At 49.9% G+C, this 14,469-nt stretch overlaps 6 protein-coding genes across 6 annotated transcripts; 3 read left to right on the plus strand and 3 right to left on the minus strand.

Moving 5' to 3' along the window:
- Positions 1 to 204: 204 nt before the first annotated feature.
- EI90DRAFT_2109534 (uncharacterized protein) lies at positions 205 to 1,235 on the minus strand. The gene is made up of 2 exons (XM_039052600.1): positions 869 to 1,235; positions 205 to 597 (listed from the first exon to the last, which is right to left on the minus strand). Exons 1-2 carry the CDS (start codon positions 998 to 1,000, stop codon positions 304 to 306), a joined length of 426 nt encoding a protein of 141 aa, XP_038912414.1. The 5' UTR covers positions 1,001 to 1,235; the 3' UTR covers positions 205 to 303.
- A 468-nt stretch (positions 1,236 to 1,703) lies between these two features.
- Positions 1,704 to 4,276, minus strand: EI90DRAFT_3128510 (uncharacterized protein; the record flags this gene model as incomplete). The annotated part of the gene is made up of 2 exons (XM_039064104.1): positions 1,704 to 4,140; positions 4,194 to 4,276. 2 exons carry the CDS (start codon positions 4,274 to 4,276, stop codon positions 1,704 to 1,706), a joined length of 2,520 nt encoding a protein of 839 aa, XP_038912415.1.
- On the minus strand, positions 4,170 to 4,917 carry EI90DRAFT_2109531 (uncharacterized protein). The gene is made up of 2 exons (XM_039052599.1): positions 4,750 to 4,917; positions 4,170 to 4,688 (listed from the first exon to the last, which is right to left on the minus strand). Exons 1-2 carry the CDS (start codon positions 4,867 to 4,869, stop codon positions 4,335 to 4,337), a joined length of 474 nt encoding a protein of 157 aa, XP_038912416.1. The 5' UTR covers positions 4,870 to 4,917; the 3' UTR covers positions 4,170 to 4,334.
- Positions 4,918 to 5,621: 704 nt separating this feature from the next.
- On the plus strand, positions 5,622 to 8,036 carry EI90DRAFT_2864339 (histone-fold-containing protein; the record flags this gene model as incomplete). The annotated part of the gene is made up of 4 exons (XM_039053824.1): positions 5,622 to 5,780; positions 5,924 to 5,939; positions 6,504 to 6,533; positions 7,897 to 8,036. Coding segments are annotated over 4 exons (345 nt in total), but the record flags the coding sequence as incomplete, so codon positions are not given.
- A 239-nt stretch (positions 8,037 to 8,275) lies between these two features.
- EI90DRAFT_2109454 (uncharacterized protein) lies at positions 8,276 to 9,553 on the plus strand. Its single transcript, XM_039052598.1, has one exon. The coding sequence runs from the start codon at positions 8,543 to 8,545 to the stop codon at positions 9,512 to 9,514; it is 972 nt and encodes a 323-aa protein (XP_038912418.1). The 5' UTR covers positions 8,276 to 8,542; the 3' UTR covers positions 9,515 to 9,553.
- Positions 9,554 to 10,618: 1,065 nt separating this feature from the next.
- On the plus strand, positions 10,619 to 12,026 carry EI90DRAFT_3291683 (uncharacterized protein; the record flags this gene model as incomplete). Its single annotated transcript, XM_039067293.1, has 4 exons — positions 10,619 to 10,909; positions 11,101 to 11,241; positions 11,271 to 11,924; positions 11,993 to 12,026. The coding sequence occupies exons 1-4, from the start codon at positions 10,686 to 10,688 to the stop codon at positions 12,024 to 12,026; spliced, it is 1,053 nt and encodes a 350-aa protein (XP_038912419.1). The 5' UTR covers positions 10,619 to 10,685.
- Between the last annotated feature and the right edge of the window lie 2,443 nt (positions 12,027 to 14,469).

The following is a 14,469-nucleotide window of genomic DNA, read 5'->3' on the forward strand; positions in this document are numbered from 1 at the left end:
TGCAGCTCCCAATCCAGGTTCAGCACCTGCGAAAACGGAGAGCCATACCAAGTTTCTAAAGAGGTCCCGCGCACCAACCCCACCACGCGCCGAGGACAGTGAATAGCCGAGGAGCGGAGTGGAATATGAAGGACGCAACCGGAGCAGCAGAAGAAACAACCCCACTTACCCCCTGACACCTGAGCCAACTCCACCCAACCAGAGGGTTTCGCACACCCGACTACACCAACCAGAAACTCCTTCATGTAATGACAACCCCCTCATTACACACTTGGTACACACAATAATAGTACTTGTTCGTCTTCAAGTGCATCGAAAATTTCGAAAGGGATGGCAACCTTCGGGCATCTGCGGCGATACGGGCTTCTTCTCCTTGATGGCTTTCTTGAGGGCACCAACAGACTTTGTATTCGAAATTTCCACCGGGAACACTCGGTTAGCATCATCGCCAAGTACCCAATAATTGAGATTAAGCGTGTGAGACATAGGTTGTTGGCAAGTCTGCTTAAGAAAGGAACTGTGTCTACTCGGACGTAAAGGAGCACCGAGAATATGGGAGCGGCTGGAGCAAAAATGCGAACGGGCCCCGTGACCTCCCTGGATGTTGTCGCGTCAGAATCAGGCAGTGCAGGCAATGCAAAATACCAAACTTGCGTCAGTGTCGTCAAACTCCGTTTCAACAGGTAGGTGTAGGCGCTCGGCACTTTGCGGATTTTGGGACCAGGTCCTGGTTCTAAAAAATCACCAAGACCGAACCAAATCGGACCACGGCGGCCAGAGTTTAAACTGAAACGGCACAATCGATGCCAAATTAAAATTGGCCAAGTTGTTCGAAAAGGAGAAACAAGAAAAAGGCAACTATACATACTGGAGCAGATAGTCGTGATCTCCACAGAGACCCACTGACCAGGACTTGTGCTTGTGCCACGGATAATGCACACCTTTGAACTTCCTTGGGGCAATCGCCGTATGATATCAATCCCGGTGGAGGTTGTCTCATCAAGCGAGTTTTGTTGCCATCAAGCGCACATCAAGTGGGAGTCGCATGCGCTTGACTCTGGCGAAAGTGGGGGGAATACATGCAATTCAGGGATGTGAGCGATCATCAGGACAATTAACAATTAAAGATGCAACGAGGAGTGCGACCAAATAAAGCCACAAGAACGTGGAGAAATGAAATCGCACGCAGTTGATGGAGCGATAGCCGTGCACGGAGAAAGCCGAGTTGAAAATTGTACCAAACTCCGAGTGGCGGACATATCGGGCGGAGGTAAAGTGGATTATAACTGACGAGAGAGTTACTTTAGGTACATCGAGCTAGTTTGCTTCACTGGAATCTTGAGCTGGACAAAGTTATGCAAGAGAAGAAAACGAAACGAAACGAAACGAAACGAAACAAACAACAAACAAACAAACATTCGTTAGCTAACTGCCGATTTTTATGAACATGGAAATATTCTGGGTTGCGCTGAAAGAAGAATGCAAAGAAAACAGGGAATGTAAGAGTGAAAGTGAAGTAAAGCGAGAAAAAAAAACCAAGCTTGAAGCTGAAAGCGATGAAAATCGAAAAGGAATCAAAGAGAAGAAAGGAGGCGACAGTATATCTGGGATACCTTACAACAAACGCCGATCTACTGACCAATCAGAACACTAGGACAGGTAATACACAATATGTCCTCCGGGCGCGCTAAACTCGATTAACTTTAACTCAACGTCTCCAGGGTGAACGTCATATCCGAAACAACCGAATCGGATCTAACAACCTTCATCATCGTGGGCGGACTCGAAGGGGGTGACAAGATGGACGAAATAAGCGTCACGTAAGCTTCTTCACCTTCGTCCGAGCCAGATGTCGACTCCGACAAAAGAGACTGTTTGTCCTTCTCGAGGATAGAGTCCGTGTCTGCGTCCTCATCCTGGACGTCCTCTGGGCTCGTCGGTGAACCCTCGAAAGGCAATGAAGAGTAAGGAGACAAAGCACCATCCTGGGTGATCGCACCTATGGCGATGCCCAACCCATCGGACTGATGGGCACCCACCAATCGAATCTCCACTCCTTCGAACGCATCCACGTCATCATCCTCGGACCCCTCCGCAAAAACGTTAACGATATCCACAGGCTCGTAGACACTTTCCCTAACACTCCTCTTCACATCTTCCTCTTCAGCGAGAGCAACAGCCAACGCTAACGAAGCTCTCTTCGACGGTGACGTCAGAGTCGCCACTGTGGAAAAGCCAGAATAAGAAGAAAGAGGAGTTTTCAGAACAGGAGTTCGAGGGGTTGAAGGTGAGGTGGATGTAGGAGTGGAAGTGGAAGAAGGGAAAGGCGGAGGGAAGAGCGAGAATGAGGGGCGAGTTGTTGGAGTCGTAGGCGATTGAGAATGAGAGGGGATGAGGCCTTGGGGGGATGGTAATGGGGAAAGGGAAGGAGAGGATGAAGTTGAGTTGGAATGGGGACTATTTTCTGATGTTGGAGAAGATGGAGATGTGTGGACTGAAATCGGAGGTGGAGGAGCGGCCCGACGAGGCGGACGCAGAGTTGCAGAAGGTAAGGATAAGGGTGAAGACGAAGGTGGTATCGCCACCGCACCCTGCCTCGGCGTCGCGTCGTCTTGAATCGCCATCACCTTGTACTCCTCCATCTCTTCCCTCTGATATTCCTGAACTGTATCCTGCGTCTCGTCCCCGGCTCCACCCAAATCCGGACTCAAATTCACACGCTTCGTCAACGCCCAACTAGCCCTCACGTCTTCATATCTCTTCAGCATCTTCTCAACCTCATTCCTGAAGAACGTCGCATCGTCCAACGCATCGCTTTCGCTTCCTCTCCTTATCATCAATTCCGCATCACCATCATTGAACGCAGTTTCAATAGCAAACGATTCCACTTGAGACGGAGGAGTCCTGCAAGCTATGCCATCATCCTGAGACGAAGCAGACGAACTTGCCGAAATCCACTCTCCTTTCTCTCCAGGGTCCGAATCAGAGGATGATGTTGAAGATCCAGATTTAGGTCGCATCGTCCTCTGGTCGAAATCCATAGGGACCCCCAAGTCCAGAAACGAGACATATTCCTTCGGAACGACAGGCTCTCTTCTTGACCTCCGCCGATTGTCCTTCCGAGGGTTGTTCCGGGATCGATTTCGAAGTGAAGGCGGAGGCAAAGTAGTGGGGTTTTTGGGGGAGTAAGTAGGAGTAGGAACGGAGAAGGAACGTTTTTCCGATGATGAAATAACGAGAGAAGATCGTTTCTGATTGTCATTCACGTTGGGATGGCTACGAGAACTAGTGGAGACATTTGGTGAGGTAGTTAACGTGAGTGAGGTATTGGGTGTTGATGCAGGCGTGACGGTAGAAGTAGAAGACGAAGTTGAATGAGAGTGCGTCGAACGAGAGGAAGAAGAAATGGAGACTCGAGCTGGGGTGGAATAACTAAATGGATGTGCCGCCTTTTGGCGACCAAAACCTTTTCCTCCGAATCCTAACCCAGCTTTGGGGTTGTCGCTTGTGCGGGATGACGGCCCAGATGTGGTGCGTGTGAAGGTGGTGGTGGTGGTGGTGGTGGTAGAACTACCCAAGTTGTTAGAAGGGGTGCTCATGATGGGCGGGGTGGTAGCGCCGAAGGAAGCGCCGGAGCATGCACTAAATTCTGAGGAATTAGCGTGACTGTCAGATGAAGATGAAGCCGAGGATGAGGTAGAGAGGGTAGAATGAAATGAACGTGGTCTTTGCTTAGAAAGGGGGACGGTAGACGAGGAAGAGCCAGTTCTGGATCCGATGGTTGCTCCGCCGTTTTCGGTCCCATTGAGACAGGAGTTTAAATTGCCAAAATCGTGATCGTCAAAACGCAAATCTCTTAAGAAAGGAGTTTCGATGAGGTCTCCAACCTCACGACACACACTCGGACTCGTACGACGGATTTCGATGATCGGGGTTGGGGCCGAATGTGAGAAGGATGATTCAGCGGTATCACTGGGACCCGATGTTACCCCGCTCGTCACCATCGGTGTGACCGGCGTTGTGTTCCCATTCACCGTTGGAGAGGGGATAGGCAGCGAGCAAGTGGACGAAGAGGTCAGTTGAGAACGAGAGGTGGTCGAATCGCGGCGAGCTGGGAACTCTGAGGTCTCCGAGATGACGCTAAGGGGTCTTGGGGATGAACGACCAGCGAATATTGTGCCGATTGAGCGGACGCGGGTGAGTGCTCGGTATGCTGATGAGGGGAAGAAGTCGGAGTTGTAATGTTGTTCGATGATGGTACGGAGAGGAAAGACATCGTTCCTTGTTAGCTGGTTGCGCGAAGGGGATGATACCAAAAACCCTGTAGTCAAAGTTTATGGGGGAAACACGGAGGAAAAAATTGCAGGATGGGTTAAAAAGGTGGTTTTAGAAGCGGGCAGGGTTGTGGAGATCTCACTCGGGATGAACGGTATAGGGAGAATGGCAAATCGGGTATTTAGACCTAGTTGCAGGGATAAGTGCGAGGCAGGCAGCGGGTGGATCAGGGGGACAAGGAATAGTTGGAGAACGTGTGTGACCTTGAGGGATTTGACGGAAGCCGTGGAAAACGATTCAAGTGGAAGCTTGTTGTGTGTGTGTATATTTGTTATTCTTACCGCCGCGGGTCTTGGCCTCAGCGACGGGCGATAGTTCGGGATAAAAAGTGGGAGACCACGTATGGGTACAACCTGGACAAGTTGGAGATGAGATGAAACAAGGCCCGGAGGTAGAAAGGTGGGTAGCGCCCACCGAGAGCGGTTCTGACTCGCGGCTATCAATCTCCACGGTTTTGCTAAATTGTATAGGTATAAAGAGTTCCCACTGCGGGGGCTGACGCAGTCGCAAGGCTATGTTGATGCAAGCCAGCATGCATAGATGAAATAAAGAATGGTGAGTTCGGACAGGATGTAGTCGGAGAATACATAAACTAACAGTTGAAAACAAAAGTGGGTTGCAAGCTCCGGGACTGTAGAGTAATACTCAGTTTGTGATAAACAAGGAAGAGTCAGCGAGTGTGTCGAGCTGGAAGGGAGAGGGAGCGAGGGAGGGAGAACGAGAGAAGACGGCGCCTTTTTAGCTGAGTTTTGATGATTTATTGGTTGTTGCCCCATTGAACAAGTGTTCAAAGATGTGAGACTCTTTCTTCTCTTTGGAGTGCGGGTCATTTTGATCACCAAAATAGCGAAACATAAAAAAAAAAAAAAGGAAAATAGTAAATGCGAAAACAATAACTCCATGAGGAAGCACATTCAGTCTAAACAAAGCCTTCATTCTTCCACTTCCAGATATATTCCCACGCTCACTACATATGAGTTGTCATCTCCGGAAGAGAGGAATATGTAAATCGAACCCAGAGAGGCAATAGCTCCGCCTTTATCTCCGATCTATGTTTGTTCAATTTAGTGCCTCCCCAGATTCCAACCCAATTATATTCAAATGACCATATCATCGTCACTAACCAGAGCGTTTGTCCCTTTTCAAGCCGCAGCGCCCAACAACTCCTGCAACCCGCTCACTCTCCCGCACATCAAACGATGGCGCCCATCTTACAACAACCGGCTGTACCTTCATCCAACCCTCCCACCACCACCACTGCTACTACCACCCCAACAACCCCCGACCAACCCTTCGTCAAACAAGGTGACACACTCGACGTATTCCTCCCTTCTTTCTGGAATCGTCAAGTAGCCATAGCGGAGGGTGAATCCCCTGATTTCAAGCACCCTCCATTGCCTTTGGCCCGCATCAAAAAAGTAATGAAGTCTGACCCTGACGTCAAGGTGCAATTGCCGTGTTCTTTCTTGTCTCTTCCACTATGAGCCCCGGTCACCCATTTGGGTCAAACGACCTATCTCACTTGAGCGCTCCGTCATGTCTATCATTGCTGGGTTTCTGATCTTCTCTATATCTCACTTCCGATTAGATGATCTCAGCCGATGGTGAGATGTCAACACACTTTCTCCAATTAACCGTAATTCTCACTATGGGGTTCTGTTCGGTTGCCGTTTACGCTCTATCGACCAATTTAACGATCGTTCTTGGTCTCTGGTGACCAACTCACCCTTCAACCCATAATCGGATTCTGTCGAAAATCGCCCCAACTCATCCTCAGGTATGCCCGTTTTCCCCCTTTCGCCGGCATTCCTCAGTGCTAACGAAACCCGAAATAACCGTCAACCGCTCATTCCACATTCATCTTATCCCTCAATGTCGTGGTCTTCTCGTGCCACGCATGTGCTCTATTACTAATCGTTTACACGATCGCCACACTCCGGTCCTAACCTCTCTTCCAAACTCGCACTTACAATGACACATCGACACATCCTGTGGCTTTGCTCTCGCCGGATCACCATCATGGCATCCGTGAAATTACACTGGTTCACTGTGATAATCAAACATGCTCCGGATGCACTGCCCTTATCCCTCTCATCCTTTTACTTACGTTCTCATCCACTTCTCATCTGCCGATCCAACACTAACCCCTGCTACTTGGCTCCGAAAAGCGCCCATACTCTTTGCCAAGGCTTGCGAAAGTAAGTGCTGATTGATACCGAGGGAATTCTACATGCATCTTGCCCCTATTTCCTTTTCTCCTTTCTGGTGCACTTTCCCCACCTTCTCATTCTTCGGGCTTGCCAAGTTTGTGACAGGCTCAGCTGGCAGTTCTCCCAGCCTTCTGCGCTTCTCTTCTCCTCCCCGCACTTTACCGGACCATCTAATAACGCGCCTTATACACAATCCTTGGAATCAGAAGCACTTACAGCATTCACGCCCCAGTTCCACTTTGATGTTCTTTCCCTCCCACATCCTCTATCCTTTTACGACGTGGGATGTGGTGACTCCCATTCATTCCCGTCGGCTCCATTAGTTGGCACACCGTGGGATTCCAATCCCGAGATCTTGGCTGTCCAATGGGGATTATTTTTTCCCTCCACGGATTCAGTTCGATTCACTTTGACTCGATGACACTGCCGAAGGCTCTTCTTATCTTCTCTGGCCGACCAACACAACCCAAATCACCGCACCCATCCTATTTCGGGGGTCGCCCTCCCGGCTTGCCGTAATGTTTCACTCTCCTTTGTCCTCCGTCCATCCTTTTCACTCTTGCATTAGCCTTTAGCGCGCGATCTTCCAACCAAGACAGAACCTTCCAACAATTTTCATCTGGATTCTTGCATTCCACTTTTTTGATGTTGCGCAGGGACGGGGCACGAAAAAAAAAAAAACTCTAAAATTCGAATTCAAACATGCCGAAACATACATACTTGAGTTTGTAAATCCGTGTATGGGTTTTCGGTTTTGTATATTCGAGTCTAATGTCTTGCGTTTGATCATTGGGCACGAGCGTTGTCTGAGATATTTTGTTTTCGTGCCCCTCCCATTCATTTTCCTTCCTTTCGTTCCACTTCCAATTGTCTCTGTGTTCCATTCCCTTTCATCCCCGATCCCACTCGCTTAGCGACACCCATCCACGCACACGACAACATCTGCCAGAGAGATTGCAGATCGAGTCATTTGCTCTGCAACTAACTATATGGCTATTTCATTTTCTTTGTTCGTTTTTGGGGGCGTGTTTCAATTTTTCCACTTAGTTGCAGCCTTATTTAGGGTTGGGGCGTTCCGAGTTGGCAGTGTTTTTTATTCCACTTTTGAACTCCATTACTCATCGAGTATAATTGATGACTATGGTGCCTTGTCCGAGATGCCTTCCTTTCTTGTGTATTCACTTGTCTCGTGTCTTGAAATGGGCGGCGTCGGGGACTTGGGTTATATTGGCTTCTCCCTTTTTCTGTTTTCAGTGCCCTCAATTATTTCACCTTCCCTCCCTTCGGTCCCTTCTCACTTCATTGACATGCTGAAACGCATACTGACAACGCCTCTCTCATTCCTTTATAGTATTCATTCAAGAACTAACTTGCCGGACGTACCTCATTGCCGAATCCTCCAAGCGTCGAACCCTCTCGAGAACAGACATAGCTCGCGCGATTTCGAAATCGGATCAATATGATTTCTTACTTGATATCATTCCGAGGGAACCCGATGCCAATAATCCCAATTCGGCCCCAGGAAGTGGGGTGAAAGAAGGGGAGAGTGGCGGTGGTGGTGGTGGTGGTAGTAGAAAAGGGAAAGAGAGAGACAGGAGGGCTGCGGCGATGATCGCTGCTCCCACTGGCACTTCTTCCGCTTTAAGTTTAACCTCGAACTCTTTGTTACCTCCTGGTGACGATAATATTGTTTCCTTTCCTGGTCGGGAGTTGGGCCGGTTCAGCGACCGAGGGCCCAGGTTGCTGCTACTCCGACGACAATCCATGGACATGCTTTACATTCGGGTCATGATCTCCATCTCCATCATCCACACCGTCCAGGTCCCATTCAGATCCCTATAACGACTGCACCTGCACCTTCCTCATCCGGTGCAGGGGTTATATACGGGCAATCACCTCAGTCTACAATTCAGGCGTCAACGCCACTGTCGTCTTCTTCATCTTCGCAACTAGCCTCCCCACCATCTGCTATTCCCACATCCCCTTATTTCGCTAGGATGCAGGTGCAGCCTCCTACTGCTGCGGCAGGCGGTACGGGTGTAGGCACCGGTGGAGGCATCGTTGCTTCGGCGGCGGCGGCAGCGGCGAACACAGTAGGTATCAATCCAATGACCGGAGCTGGCGGGTCGATGAATCTCGTTGGTATGAGCCCTACGGGTAACTCTAACTTCCCTAGATCTACGTCGGGTATTGTTATACTCGGTCAAGGGTCCGGACAAAATATGACCGCAAGATCGACTCCTTCCCCAAACAATAGTGCAGAAGGCGGGAGTCCTCATATTACCGTTCAATCTCGACATGCCTCATTTTCTCTTCCTCTTCATGCGCATGTGCATTCTCAACAGCAGCATGGGCAGGGTGGAGGACAGCAACAGATGTCTCCGGCTGTCGCGGCCTTCGGATCTGCGGGTCCTACATCTCCTACCATGAGTAATGGTGGCAGCGTACAGCTCCACCCTCGTAGAACATCGTCTCCGCCTCAACATTCTCAGGTTCAGGCTCAGAATCAAGCGCAAGGGCCTAGCCCTCGAACGAATTTACCGAGACGGCTAACATATCCTGCTCTTGCTCCCCCACCTTCTCCCTTGTCCCAATCGTCGTCATCGCAATCTATGCTGGCACCGTCGCAAATGGCAACTCAGGGACATGGACACGGACACGGACACGGACACGCGTACCCACAGGTCCCGTACGGACCACATGGCGGGCAGATCCGTCCCCATACATTCCCTGTGCCACCTCCCCCCTCGAGCATGATGAGTCCTCCCCAAACACCCCTTTCTCACCACTCTCCTCATAGTGTCCCTTCGCATGTTCAAAGAGCAAGAGGACAGTCGGTGAGTGGTTCCAGCCCCGCTGCAGGCCCGGCTTCGGGATCAGGTGCCGCTCGTGGTGGCGGAATCAGGCCTCGGACATCAGCCGAGGCGGACGAATCAAATGTGTTCTTTCATCAAGTGGGTCTTCTATGAATACCTTTTTCTTCAATTCGTCTCCGTGCAATTGAAAAATAACGTCCGTCCGATTTTGGGAACAGATTCAAACTTATATTCATGGTCCGCCTCCACCCCTAGGTCGCCCACATCCAACGCCTCCCTCAGCCCAGCAACCTCCACAGCCCCCGCAAAGATAGATCCGAGTTACTATGCCCCATGTTAGGCTGTCCGCATCATGGCATCGTGACATACTGTTACCGGCAATTGTATTTGTACTGTTACTGGTACGTGAAATTTTGTACATGTTGCGTCCTCTTGCGTGGTTTATATGTGATGTGAACACATCTGGAACCGACGTTATGATGCTTCTGCATGGTTAGGGGATGAACATTTGACAATCATACCCATTTTGAGCCATCCCAGCAATATCATCGAGCTAGATCGATCGTGAGTTAATATACCAAGGCTTATAAAATCGTCCCGCATGGATGCTCTTATAATGTAGGGATTCCATATAAGGCAATCCGTTACTTCAGCGGCTACACTCTGGGGGTGGGCAAGCGAAGCTTGCCCACGGGACTGCTTATGTAAGCTAGACTGGCCGCAGAGCAGCCTGTGGAAGTATAGTTTTATAACTCATCACAAATGTCTCATGCAACAAAAAGTTGAATCAAAAGTTACTTGGAATTGTAAAAGCTGATAATTGGACTGAGGAATTGTAAAAAAAATGAGTTCTCATGGCTCTACAACCGTTCTCGACAACCAGCGCGTTTTATAAAAATCCAACAGTCCGAATTATAGAAAAAGACCCTCTACACATCCAGGAGAATTTCTACATGCTTAGCTGCTGTGTGACGAGCCTGAAATTGTTGGGTGATCATTTGTTTATTCGTGTGTACGTCGTCACTCAATAGCGCATTCTGGAGATGCCTGGGGCACACTCAGCTCAATTGATGCTCTTCTGACTTTAGAACAACTTCCTACCATGCTCCTTATACCCTTTTACATTTTCAGCGATTGGTATTAGTATTACGGAAAATTCGTTGCATACAAAACAATCAAAATCAACTGCCCATTTAATTCATTGGCGATGTATAGCTGTAACAACACTGAGGGCTTCATAAGGGAAAATTTCAGTGAAGCCCATCATCCATTCCTCAGGAAGGAAGCTCGGCATCAAGAACACACAGAATCTTGAGAGGAAACTATGGACAAAGTTGAGGCAGCAAAAGCCGCTGCCAGCCGTGAAGCCCAGAAGGCACGAGATGAGAAGAAGAGAGTGGAGGAGGAGAAACTAGAGTGTACTATACTCCAGTTGGGTGCTACAGTGATTGCTGCAATGACGGGGGAAAAGCTAATTGAACAGATCAACAAACTCGTTGGCTGGCCCCTAAGGACACCTTTATTCCTAATTGAACAGCAGTCAATAAGGTACGAGTTGGGCCCCGGAAGGCACTACCCCAAGATATTGTAAAACGCTATAATGCACGATCTGTAGAGTCGCCAGGATCTGCTATCTGAGGTACCATAACTGGTCTGTTTACATGCTCATTTTATAATGCGTGGATTTTTCTGATTGAGCGCTCAGTACATACTTTACATTGTATATTCACACTCTCTAGGTTTTTGTTGGGACTTGGAATACAGTTTCACGAGTTATCGATGGAACATTTGCGAGGCCATGTTTTGCCCAAATCTGATTACATAAGCGGTACACGGACACAACCTGAGTTGCCCAGTCCCATACACTCGCGAGACCAGATGTGAGCCACGTGACACCATCTCGAAAAAGAGGGGGTAAACGTTTAGCGAGATCACAAAAATCCACACCCAAGCCTCCCCACCCCAAGGCACCCCCCATACTCCCCCCACTGATCTCCTACGATCACTTGATGTCCAACCCAGGAGGCAAAACCGGTCGTCAGAAACCGGCAAACCAGGTCAGCACCCGGCTTCAGGCTAACATAAGGTCGACCTACGACACGAACTCGGGCACACCGCGGCAGCCACACCAGAAAGCCGCATGCGGGAATAAACCGTCCACTATCAGGGGCCAGACCGGCACTCCTCCCACGGAGGAACACGACCCCTGGAAAGAAGCAATGGATCACGCAACCCGAACATGGAGCGAGGACCACCTGGAAGCCCAATCACCAAACGAGGCCCTGAACATAACTAGCATCCCATCATTCAGGCCCCCCTCTCCCGATGAGGTAGTGCACCACAAAACCACGAAGGTCATGACAATCTCAACGCCCCTGCACCCGCACATCGAGGGCCAACAGTCCGAGGTAGAGGAAATGGAAGAGGAAGAACCACAGAAAGATGAACCTGAAAACGATGAAAACTGGAATGGCTTAGAAGAAGCCAGCTGGTACATCGCCGAAATCACGAACCTAATGGCCAGCATAGCGAACAAAGAATTATGGCAGGACTTTCTCCCGATGTACACGCACTGGAACCTTAGCCTACCCAGATCGGAATTCATGCCCTCGGGGGATGCGATCATGGTAGGAAAAGGAACAGAGGAACACCTAGTGGAGGCTGAAGCTAACATCACCAATCTATTCTCGTCGAACGCATATCTAACTGATAGAATAAGGACTTTAGAAAAAGAGCTACTCTCCTATAAAGTGTCAAACATGACCAGTAGGGACCCAGAGACCGTGGCAGCACCCATGGCATCTCCACAGAAGACATTGGCCAACGTGGTGAAAACCCCTCGAAACCAATGCAGAGTCGAGCAACTAGTCAACCGGACAAAGGAATCAGAACCCAACACCCAGACATGCCTGGCGAAATGGACCACAGCTCCACAGCAAACCCCCACAGCCTGATCATCCGTGTCAACCCCCCGGTTCCACATGACCAATGACCGAACGGCATCGAAACCCGGAAGAAGATCAATGACATGCTGGAATGGAAGAACCTTCCACATTACCTCAGGGTAATGGTGTTAGGATATTCCATGGCTGGCAACATTAAAATTACCACAGCACCAACCTGCAAAGCCTCCATATGGCCAGGAGATAGCAGCCCTGATCATGTCAAATGAAGTCCTATCTGTACTCACCAACATGGAGCACTACGGCATCAAAATTAACAAAATCGCCACCCACTGTGGGAACAATGAACCAATGATGCTAAGCATGATCCAGAGCAAATTATGCATGTACATACATCCCCCCATACAATGACATGAGAGTATGGTGCTTGCCAAAATGGCTGGGATCAGAAGATACTATACATGCTAAGAACTTCACTCCTATTGTCATTGACCTCGCTAACAAAGCAGACAGAGAGGCTATGCTTAGCCTGAAATCAGTATATTTGTTTAACTACAGATGCACAATCACACCATATGAGGACTGGCCCCAAATCTATGCATGCAGTAAATGCGGAATGCTGTTGCACTGCACAGAACCTGTCACCAACCCAGATGCCTCAAATGCGGTGTGAAAGACCACACCACAAATGACCATCCAGAGAACACATGTCTGAAATGCATGAACTGCAAAGAGCAACATGCAAGCTGTTAGAGACCAGAAGCAAGACGAAGGAGTTGTCTCCATGGTGGAGGGCTTCAGCCTCAGCAACTCAGACCAGGAGCATTGTGCCTAGTTACACATCCATGCCCTAATTTACTTACTGGCAATGAGAACTAAAAAAGGGGGATCAACTCTAGTCGATTTTATCACTTGGGTGTAACCTATCTACAAGTTAAGTATATATAGTTACAGCGAGGTGGGCCCGTGAATGGTGGGACCAAGCGGAGCAGAGCTAATGGAGTTAAACATTAGCTGACTGAATATTACCGACGAGTCGGGTTATGGGGTTAGCAGAATGGCAGGCGATAACCCAGAAACGGAAAGGAGGGATAGGCCCGAAGGTAGACTTGCAGGGCAAGCAAATGAACTGTCCAGTGGGGGCAGGAGTGTGCTAGTGGATGTCAGAGCTGTCCAGAAGCCTTTGGAGCTCCATACTTAGGGAGGCATGACGAGGTCGGAGGTGTGATCAAGTTTGCTGGCAAGGAGCCATTGTGTCTCCTCATCGGTCCCTTCATAGCCTAGCCACTTGACCAGGTAGAGCAACTTGTTGCATCTACATCGGTTGATCTTGGAGTCGAGTATCTCTTCGATCTTGAACTCCATTTTGCCTTTGATTTCTATTGAAGGCAGAGGTGGCTGGTGGTGGTTCAGAATGACGTTTGGGATGGAGGGTTTGATCTGCAAGACATGGAATACCAGGTGAATGGCTTGCATATTTTCCGGCAGGCAGAGAGTGAGGGAGTGTCATGAATGTCTTTCCTTAGAGGATAGGTCAATCACTATCCAGGCGACACTGTCAGGTGGAGCTTGGTGTTCTGGGTCATCTGATGGTGGGTCGGAGACAGACTGGAGGTGGGGCAGAGCTCCAAGGGTGACAGGGTATTGAAGGGACTCGGCTTCAGTGACTTGGAATGGAGTGGTGCACCTGGTATGTTCTCATTGTCCCCATTTGTCAGGGGAGCTGGCGACAGAGGAACTGAGGCCACCAGCAGAAGGGGGCCTCTGGCCCCCCCCTCACTACTTAACAGAGGAGGCGTTAGCGAGGGTCAATCGTTCATCACGCGATTCATTGGGTGTTATACCAAGGTGTCTCTGGGAGCGCCTGTTACTCAGTTCTTAGGAGCTGTCACGGCCATGCATTCCGGCCCGTTAGCCGCCCGTCCCGATGCCGCCCGAGCCCGTTCCCGCTATGCGAGCGTGAGCCCCGACCTCAGCCCTATTCTCCATGAGGACTCCCTGCTCACTCCCCCACTTGCCCCGACTCCCCTGCTGCTGCACCAACCTTCCCACCCTGAGTCTGCCTCCGGCACCGTGCCCAGCGCGACTCCCCTACCCCACCCACTTGGCCCCTACAGGGCCGCTACCATTCCCATGCCCGACCCCGGCCCAACTCCGAGTCTGGCGCCGCTACGATACCATCGTGGCCATCGCAGCCCTTAGCGG

The sequence above is a fragment of the Cantharellus anzutake genome, assembly GCF_015039405.1.
Source record: "Cantharellus anzutake strain C23 chromosome Unknown EI90scaffold_50, whole genome shotgun sequence".
In the NCBI taxonomy this organism is placed as follows: Eukaryota; Fungi; Basidiomycota; class Agaricomycetes; order Cantharellales; family Hydnaceae; genus Cantharellus; species Cantharellus anzutake.